At 42.1% G+C, this 10,041-nt stretch overlaps 1 protein-coding gene across 1 annotated transcript in view; it reads right to left on the bottom strand.

Moving 5' to 3' along the window:
• The window catches only part of ppm1h (protein phosphatase, Mg2+/Mn2+ dependent, 1H), a gene marked incomplete at its 3' end in the record, with an annotated part of 80,837 nt that overhangs the window by 47,001 nt on the left and 23,795 nt on the right, over positions 1-10,041 (bottom strand). The window contains exon 2 of the mRNA XM_083762876.1: positions 4,559-4,736. Coding sequence (XP_083619002.1) covers positions 4,559-4,736 — 178 coding nt within the window. The remainder of the gene's footprint in view (positions 1-4,558; positions 4,737-10,041) is intronic.

Genomic DNA, 10,041 nt, shown 5'->3' with positions numbered 1-10,041 from the left:
ATTTCGTGGTATATGACGTCACAGCGCCGCGCCCGCAGTGCATCCCATTCCACAGAGCGCAAAAAGTGTCCTGTTGATACTGCACTGGGCCACGCACTATTTTTCCCCGCCCGAGCTCGCTTCTAAAGGCCAGTGGGGATGTACCCTCTCGGTGCAGTGTACATCGCCACGGCGCAGCCGTACTGCGCAGGCTCTCGGCATTTCTACCCCTTCCCCACCAGCCCGCAGCAGAGCAGAGGACAGCAACAAGAGGAAAAGAAAGATGTCGGAAGTAAGTTAAATAACTTAATTACTTACTTTAAAGTTATTTTAGCGGAGTATTCAGTTGTTTAAACTTCATACATGCGGTCAATCAATCACAAAACAGCCCATTCAAAAATATCCCACAACGATGTCGGAGAATCCAGAGAGCCACAGGTCTCGCCCCGGGGGCTGCAAGCAAAGGGGATGCAACCCGCCACCAGCTCTCCCCGGTCGGCACAGGCCGAAGCGATTCCCCCCGTCCCTCCCACGGAACGAAACGATCCACATGCATGACATGAATCCACTGTGGACACCCACAGCCCACATGCAACTCGCCCCCAACCGTTCCACCCCCCCAAATGTCAACTAAGTGCACCACAAATAACAGCCACTATATTATTGTTATTATTATTATTACCACGTCGAGTCTATGGTCGAATCTGATTCAACCTGAGTCCCGATTCCTTGCAAAGAAAAGAATATCCACCGACGTTGTGCTTAAACTAAACATGCGTTGTGTGTATGTGTGTCTGTCTGTCTGGCTGTGTGTGTAAGACACAAATTGTAATTCAGACGTGCCGTGAATGAAAGTTATTTTGGGGTACACTCAGTCAAATGTTTGAGAACTACTGCTATAGAGGACTAGAAAAGTCCACACCAAAAATAGAAGATATACAAGCTCACAACACGTTGCAGTGCGACATGTTGTGACTTGTGAGCTTGTAGATTGGCTATTTTCAGTCATTTATTAATTCATGTTATTTTAAGGTGAAAGTGATCAAACTAGCAATAGAATACAAGTTTAGAAGCATATTCCAGAAACATGAACAGTCTCAGAAATGCCATGATTTCTTCAGCTGGTCTGCCTAAAACATCATTACATTGAGATTATATTTAGCTTTATTCCATGTATAGTATAATGCACTTAATACTTTAACCTTCTTATGGTTTCATCTGTGTTAAATTATGTATTGTGTTAATGTGGTGTATTGACTTCAAGTTCTAATGTTTGACATGGCAACCTGTTGTAAAGTCATCATTGGACCACAACAGAACATAATTATTACCCAAGCACAAAAGCCATTTTTTTTTTTAACAATAAGGGAATTCTGAGTTGTAACACTACTGCCATTACAAATAACCTGTTAAGCCAGTGGTTCTGAAACCTTCATTCTCCACTGCCTTAGGAGTGCATGTATCCAAAGACGGGTGAGGAGGTGGCCTGCAGCGGCGGGCCTACAGCAGCACCATCACGTGAGACTGCCATGTCTGGAAGTCTCTGGAGCGGAGCCGGACTGCTGGCCTACAGCACCACCAGGCCTAGCCGAGGCCATACCAGACCATAGTGGTACAGCTGCACTGGGGTCTGGAGCAGGGTCAGGAACACCAGGGCCCAATGTGCAATGAATGTACTTTTTATGTATTTATTTGTGTTAATTTTCTACTGGAATTACTTGATTTTGACGTTATTTATTACATGATTGAGTCTGAGATACGGTATCCTTGTTCAATGTTCATTCATTTTTATACCGAAGACAAAATAACAATAAATAAATGTTGTATTTACAAAGTTGAATTGAACTATTTACATACTCATACATACAGTCATACAACTAGGGATGCACCGAAAGGGAAATTATTGGCCGAAACTGCAGTGAATACCGAATATAGGAAACAGTTGGCCCCCCGAAAACCGAATATCCGAATATGATTAATATATTATATATCTTTTTTCCTACCATTGCTGTCATGGCCGTACCTTAAAGCTATCTGATTTATGGCAAAATAAATGGGTATGGCAAAACAACTTAAATTAATCACACACAAACACATTAATCATGTTACCAAGATTGCCTTTTTTCACCTTAGAAATATTGCACGAATCAGAGCCTATTTGTCTTTGGACGATGCAAAAACGCTAATCCACGCCTTTGTTTTTTCTCGGCTTGATTTATACTGCAATGCACTTTTTTCAGGACTGGCTAAGAAAACAACTGACAGATTACAACTTGTCCAAAATGCAGCAGCCAGAGTTTTAACTAGAACTAAGATGAGAGAACATATTACTCCAGTTTTGGCTTCACTGCACTGGCTTCCGGTTGTTTTTAGGATTGATTTTAAAATTATTTTACTTGTGTATAAAGCTCTCAATGGTCTCGCACCTTCCTACCTACATGACTGCCTGCCTAAATATGTCCCAAACCGCCCCCCCCCCTAAGGTCTTCCACTGCTGGCCTGCTCGCTTTGCCTAAAGAAATGGCAACAAAAAAATACGGGGAAGCAGCTTTTTGCTTCTACGGGCCGACGGCATGCTCCCACTGTACCTTCGTCAGGCAGCCTCTGTAGACATTTTTAAAGCACAGCTCAAGACCCACTTCTACAACATTGCTTTTAATTTATCTTTTATTTTTTGTTATTCATGTCCTCACTGTATTGCATTGCATTACTGCTTGTCTTTTAATGCTCCATTGCTCTGTAAAGCACTTTGAGCTGCATTTCATGTCATGAAAGGTGCTATACAAATAAAGTTTTATTATTATTAAATAATAATCACTACTATGGGTCCATAAAACATTTATTCAGCTCTTTTGAATGCATTAATTGCATACACTATTCAGTGATATATTTTCTGCCTAAATTAAATAACTGAGTGACAGCATTTGTAAGATTTGTGTTAGATTACACAGTAAAATAATATTGTGATAAATGTAGCCTATCCATTTAGAGCTGAGAGTTGGCCTGGTTTAACCTTTTCATTCATGTAAATGCAAATGTAATTAACTGATTAAGAGTATCATTCTGATTAATTAATTTCCCTCAGTTGAATTAACAGTTTATACTCACTTTACAGTAGGTATAGGCTATAGGCCTATATGTGGTTGTTTAAATGTAAAAGTATACCTATATTAAATGACATTATAGCAATAAACTTAGCCTATATGATCAGTGATTGATCGGTGCCTGCTAATACAAATCAAACAGCAGATGCGACGATAGTCTGTATTCTGTCCAAATGTAAAAACATTTATCATTATGAAGTGTATGGCAGTTTGGTATATCCTTCCTTTCAGAAACTCTTTGCAACGAGTCAGGACTCAAGCCAAATCAGATTCGACGTAGTAATAACAATAGATATTTTATAGAATAGCTTTTATTTACACTGCACCCGACACCCGGGGAAACAAAACAACTGGAAACGAACCGCATCACACACGGGCACCACGTCGCCCCGCAGGAGAAACGGGGGGAAATCGCCCCGGCCCACGCCGACAAAGGAGAGGTAAAAACGGGTACAGCTCCCTGGTGACAGCCCCCAAAGCGAGACCTACGGTTCTCTGAATTCTCCGACGCCGTTGTGGGATATTTTTAAATAGGCCCTTTTATGATTAATTGACCACATACATGAAGTTTAAACAACTAAATACTCCCCAAAAATTACTTGAAAGTAAATTCCGTGGGTTAAAAAGGTAGTTTTAACTACTTTTAACAACACTGCAGTCAGTCCGTGTAAACAGCAATGGCCGCCAGTCGAGAAAGCTGGGCACGGCTTGGCTCCGCCCAGCTCCACTCGGCTCCGCCCAGCTCAGCCCAGTGAACGCCGTCTCAATCCACAGACATGCCCTCTGCGTGTGCACTATGCCACCTCCACAGGGTAGTGCCAGTGCAGTGCCCTACCCTATCCTACCTAGTACCGCACCTTGTAGGGTGAACACTCCCAATTGGGATTCACCTAAGGACTCCCAAAAAATATCTGTATTTGGCCGCCGACCCCAATCTGAAAATATGTTGTTCCAGGGACCCCCCCCCCCCCCAGAAGCAAAGATTTGAGTTAAAAACGTTCGCTCTGAAAGAACAAGGTGACGCGTTTTGATGATCACATATTTACTTATATCACATATTTTTTTAACACTACGACAAGCGATCACACGGCTTTAAAGTGGATTTTCATGACGTGCAACTATCAAGTCGGCGCAGTGGCTTTCCAAAGGTCAGTCAAAACACGGCAGGGAGATCTAGAACACCAGCGTTTAATCATGGTATTAAAGCCGTTATGTTAACCCAATTTGGGCAGGAGCCCCTTTTGGTGTTAGCATCATGTCATGCTTTAGCTATTGAAAAATAGCAGACCTACAAGCTCGTAGCGCGCCACCGAGTGGCGCGATACGAGCTTGTAGGTCTGCTATTTTTTTTGAAAAATCGAAGAACGACTGACATAGAAACATAGCTTTTACAGATTTTCTAAAAGACATTTTTTAGAATCTGATCTCAGGTCAGAACGGGTTCATGAACGTGTATAGAAAGAAGCCAGACTCACCGGTCCGTCCCTGATCCCCAGACCCTCGCCGTTGGGCAGCGAGGACCTCCTGCGGCACCCTCCCGCGGGGGTCCGGCTGGGCGTGGCCCCCCTTCCCCCCCCGGGCCTCCTGTGGACCATCAGGACCTCACAGCACGCCTGGTCCTCGTTCAGAGTGCTCTTCCCCGCGTTGATCACCCTGAGAGGAGGAGGAAGATCTTAGCCCTCTAACACCCGCATGAATTTCTACTTGCAAAAAATAGATTTCAACCTCACTACTACTTTGTACAACTAGGACTAAGACTAAAGAATATGTTAAAAAAAATAAAACATAAAAGTTTGATGAAAAAATTATAATAATTATATAATAATATCATAAATTTATAATTTACATTTTGGGGGATATCTTTCACAATAATGAATAAAACATGTTCTAGACATTCTAATGATCACAAAACATATATTACAATTATTGTACCTACTTTTATTAGGGTAAAGGTCAAAAGTCTTAGGTTAAAAAAATGTTCAAAATCGCACAGAGTCCAGACATTTTTAATTTGTGTGAATTTCAGCCTCTGTGGGGGGTATTTATATGCAAATATCATGACCAATGGCATTGAAATGGCATTGCAATGAACATCACTGATGACGTTTAGGTGAAAAAAGAACAGAAAAAAAGAATAATAATTTAGTAATTAAATAAAATCAAAGTGTTGCTAAAAAGCAACGCTGGGTCTTAGAGGGTTAGACCAGGATTCCCCATGTGGTGTACATAATTACCACATAGTTTGCGTGGTCTCACCATCATGCGGTGGTGTAAAAGAGCCAGGCAGGGCAGTCACTGATCTGGCTTGGCCCTTAACCCATTCTGACCTGAGATCAGATTCATACGAGGTTTCCGCCGGACACACACTGGTCTGATGAACCCATTCTGACCTGAGATCAGTTTCTAAAAATGTCAGTCGCTCTTCGATTTTTCAAAAAATAGCAGACCTACAAGCTCGTATCGCGCCACTTGGTGGCGCGATATGAGCTTGTAGATCTGCTATTTTTCAATAGCTAAAGCATAACATGATGCTGACACCAAAATGGGTGCCCGGTCAGAATGGGTTAAAACAGATTCTATACATAGGACGTCTGAGAACGTCATAAGGACCCCGAAATATTAGTACTATTGACGTGTGAGGACGTCCTAGCGACGTCCCAGCGACGCGGGGCGAGATAAGAATATTCAGAATTGTTCCTATTTTTTTCTTTTTGGCATTTCACTTTTCGCTTGCCGTATGCTAACGCTCAGTGCAACTATTAGCTTGTCGTTGACTCCCATGTTAGCGCGGTGGAAAGAATGTCTCGTATCTCCTAATCCAGGGCGCTCTCCGCGGTGATGAATGGATCGATATGCTGGCGCTTCAATTCTGCTCCTCATCCGTCTCTCCCGCAAAATATGAACGCTTTTTGGAGCGTAAAACAATATATTAAGATGATCGGGATGTGAGGTCCCTTTGTAAAGTCAACTTTTTTAGGCAAGTGTTTCCGGTTCATGGCTTTCAAAGTAAAAGCGATTAGACAACTCTGGCACTCTATAGCCTTTATTTTGAAGGCACTTCCTGTACTAAATGTGTTAATTGGCTGGCCTTTTGGATATACAAGCATTTTAGTTTAGTGCATGAAAAAGGGGGAAATAGTTGCTATACCTCTGATCTCCATCATTAACTTTTTGTGTGTTTTTTTTCTCGTAAATGTATGCCATACACATCATACTACAGTGTCATCAAAAATAGCCGATTTTCACCGCTTTTTGAGATTGTTTTTTTTTTTATATCCTGAAAAGTAACAGTTTTGGACATACAGAGTTTCCACCCGACAGAGTAGAGTTCTCATCGGGTTCGAAAATTAAGGCCCGGCCCTAACTGGGCCCTAACTGATCAGGCCCTAGGCCCGGCTAATTAGCATAGATTTTAGGCCCGACCCGGCCCTAAAATGTCGGGTCGGGCCTGGTCGGGTTTGTGCAGAATTTGAGAACTCTACACAGAGTAAAAGTGAAACGCCAGTCAGCACCATCTTCATAATAGATAAATACACAAACAGACAGAACAGAACTATTATTTTTATTATTCTAAACAAATTCAATATATATATATTTTTTTTTTATGGCGCCCCAGGCCCGGCCCGGCCCTACTGATTAGCATACATTTTAGGCCCGGCCCGGCCCTAAAATGTCGGGTCGGGTCGGGCCTGGTCGGGTTCGGGCAGAGTTTGAGAACTCTACGACAGAGACAAAATCATATTTGAACACATCCTTTTTGTATTGAGGCGAACTTTCCAACGTTTCAAAGTCACATTTTCACAAAGTATGCAATCCACAACACATGGAGTCATGGGCTCCGAAATACAGTAATGATCTCTTGAACGGCAGAATTTAGTAATGGAAAGAATATAACGTTAAAATAATGTATAATTGATTCTTTTGAAGCCTATGATTACATGCCCAAAACAGGGTTAACCCATTCTGACCGGGCACCCATTTTGGTGTTAGCATCATGTCGTGCTTTAGCTATTGAAAAATAGCAGATCTACAAGCTCATATCGCGCCACCGAGTGGCGCGATACGAGCTTGTAGGTCTGCTATTTTTGAAAAATCGAAGAGCGACTGACATTTTTTAGAATCTGATCTCAGGTCAGAATGGGTTCATCAGACCAGTGTGTGTCCGGCGGAAACCTCGTATGAATCTGATCTCAGGTCAGAATGGGTTAAAAAAACTGAACACATAATAATGTCATATAATAACGGCATCAAGGCCCGCCAAAATACATTTCAGTCGACTAAATCACCTGTAGATTTAGTCGACTAAAATCTTATGACATTTAGTCGACTAAAACATTCCGGGTGACTAAAATAAAATATGACTAAAACCCAAATTAAAACTATTCCAGAGACTATGACTAAAACTAAAATAAAAACATTCTGCCAAAACCGACAGTGACTAAGGCCAGCGGAGCAGGAACCTGTTGTCACGGTGACTGACAACAGGAGGAACAGGAACCGCGTTCTTCCTGAAGAAGAGAACGTCCTGAAGTTTCACACAGTAGGATTTCCCCAAATTGGCCCCTTGGACAATTTCCCTGTTCCTCATTCTGCACTATTACACCAATAATAACACATACTGTACATGCCCTGTTTCTACAGCATTACACCAATAATAACAGCACATACATGCCCTGTTTCTACAGCATTACACCAATAATAACAGCACATACATGCCCTGTTTCTACAGCATTACACCAATAATAACAGCACATACATGCCCTGTTTCTACAGCATTACACCGATAATAACAGCACATACATGCCCTGTTTCTACAGCATTACACCAATAATAACAGCACATACATGCCCTGTTTCTACAGCATTACACCAATAATAACAGCACATACATGCCCTGTTTCTACAGCATTACACCGATAATAACAGCACATACATGCCCTGTTTCTACAGCATTACACCAATAATAACAGCACATACATGCCCTGTTTCTACAGCATTACACCAATAATAACAGCACATACATGCCCTGTTTCTACAGCATTACACCAATAATAACAGCACATACATGCCCTGTTTCTACAGCATTACACCGATAATAACAGCACATACATGCCCTGTTTCTACAGCATTACACCAATAATAACAGCACATACATGCCCTGTTTCTACAGCATTACACCAATAATAACAGCACATACATGCCCTGTTTCTACAGCATTACACCAATAATAACAGCACATACATGCCCTGTTTCTACAGCATTACACCAATAATAACAGCACATACATGCCCTGTTTCTACAGCATTACACCGATAATAACAGCACATACATGCCCTGTTTCTACAGCATTACACCAATAATAACAGCACATACATGCCCTGTTTCTACAGCATTACACCAATAATAACAGCACATACATGCCCTGTTTCTACAGCATTACACCGATAATAACAGCACATACATGCCCTGTTTCTACAGCATTACACCAATAATAGCAACACATACATGCCCTGTTTCTACAGCATTACACCACTAATAACAGCACATACATGCCCTGTTTCTACAGCATTACACCAATAATAGCAACACATACATGCCCTGTTTCTACAGCATTACACCAATAATAACAGCACATACATGCCCTGTTTCTACAGCATTACACCCATAATAACAGCACATACATGCCCTGTTTCTACAGCATTACACCAATAATAACAGCACATACATGCCCTGTTTCTACAGCATTACACCAATAATAACAGCACATACATGCCCTGTTTCTACAGCATTACACCAATAATAACAGCACATACATGCCCTGTTTCTACAGCATTACACCAGTAATAACAACACATACATGCCCTGTTTCTACAGCATTACACCAATAATAACAGCACATACATGCCCTGTTTCTACAGCATTACACCAATAATAACAGCACATACATGCCCTGTTTCTACGGCATTACACCAATAATAACAGCACATACATGCCCTGTTTCTACAGCATTACACCAATAATAACAGCACATACATGCCCTGTTTGTAGAAGAAACCACTACAGCATTACACCAATAATAACAGCACATACATGCCCTGTTTCTACAGCATTACACCAATAATAACAGCAGATACATGTCCTGTTTCTACAGCATTACACCAATAATAACAGCACATACATGCCCTGTTTGTAGAAGAACCCACAGAAGACCTCTTTTATATAGACTGAATTGCTCTGCCCTGACTGTCAGATTATAATTGGCTAAAGGAAAACAAAGTGTTTCATCTCTTCTCTCTACTGAGCTGTGTGAGTCTCTCCTGTTGGCAGCGGTGTGACCTGAGACCTGGACTCCCTGAGACCTGGACTCCCTGAGACCTGGACTCCCTGAGACCTGGACTCCCTGAGACCTGGACTCCCTGAGACCTGGACTCCCTGAGACCTGGACTCCCTGAGACCTGGACTCCCTCCCTACACGCAGGCCTTATCTGCATGCTGACAGCAGACTGAAGCCCTGTTTCTCAGCTCACAACGTTTTAGGAAAACAAGTTTGTCAATGCTAAGAAATATAATAATAATAGAGATGTTAAAAGTTATTCGTCAATCGATTGATCGTCGTTAAGAAATTCTTCAATTAAACTTAAAATTCTGCGGTTCTATTTCTGTGAATGTAATGGTAAATGGTGCATTTATATAGCGCCTTTATCCAAGGCGCTTTACATAGATTGTGCATTACATTCACCCATTCACACGCATTCATACACCGATGGCAGCGGAAACCATGCAAGGCACCAACCAGCACATCAGGAGCAATTAGGGATTCAGAGTCTTGCTCAGGGACACTTCGACACTAACTCTGGGGGAGCCCACAGGGTTCGAACTGGCAACCTTGCGGTTACCATCCAGCCACTCTACCTCTGAGCCACCGCCGCCCCCTAGTGGCCACTCTACCCCTGAGCCAC

This window comes from Protomyctophum parallelum, assembly GCF_964188405.1.
Source record: "Protomyctophum parallelum genome assembly, chromosome: 4".
NCBI lineage: Eukaryota > Metazoa > Chordata > Actinopteri > Myctophiformes > Myctophidae > Protomyctophum > Protomyctophum parallelum.
The sequence above is the reverse complement of the archived record's forward strand: the minus strand, read 5'-3'. Positions and strand labels throughout refer to the sequence as shown.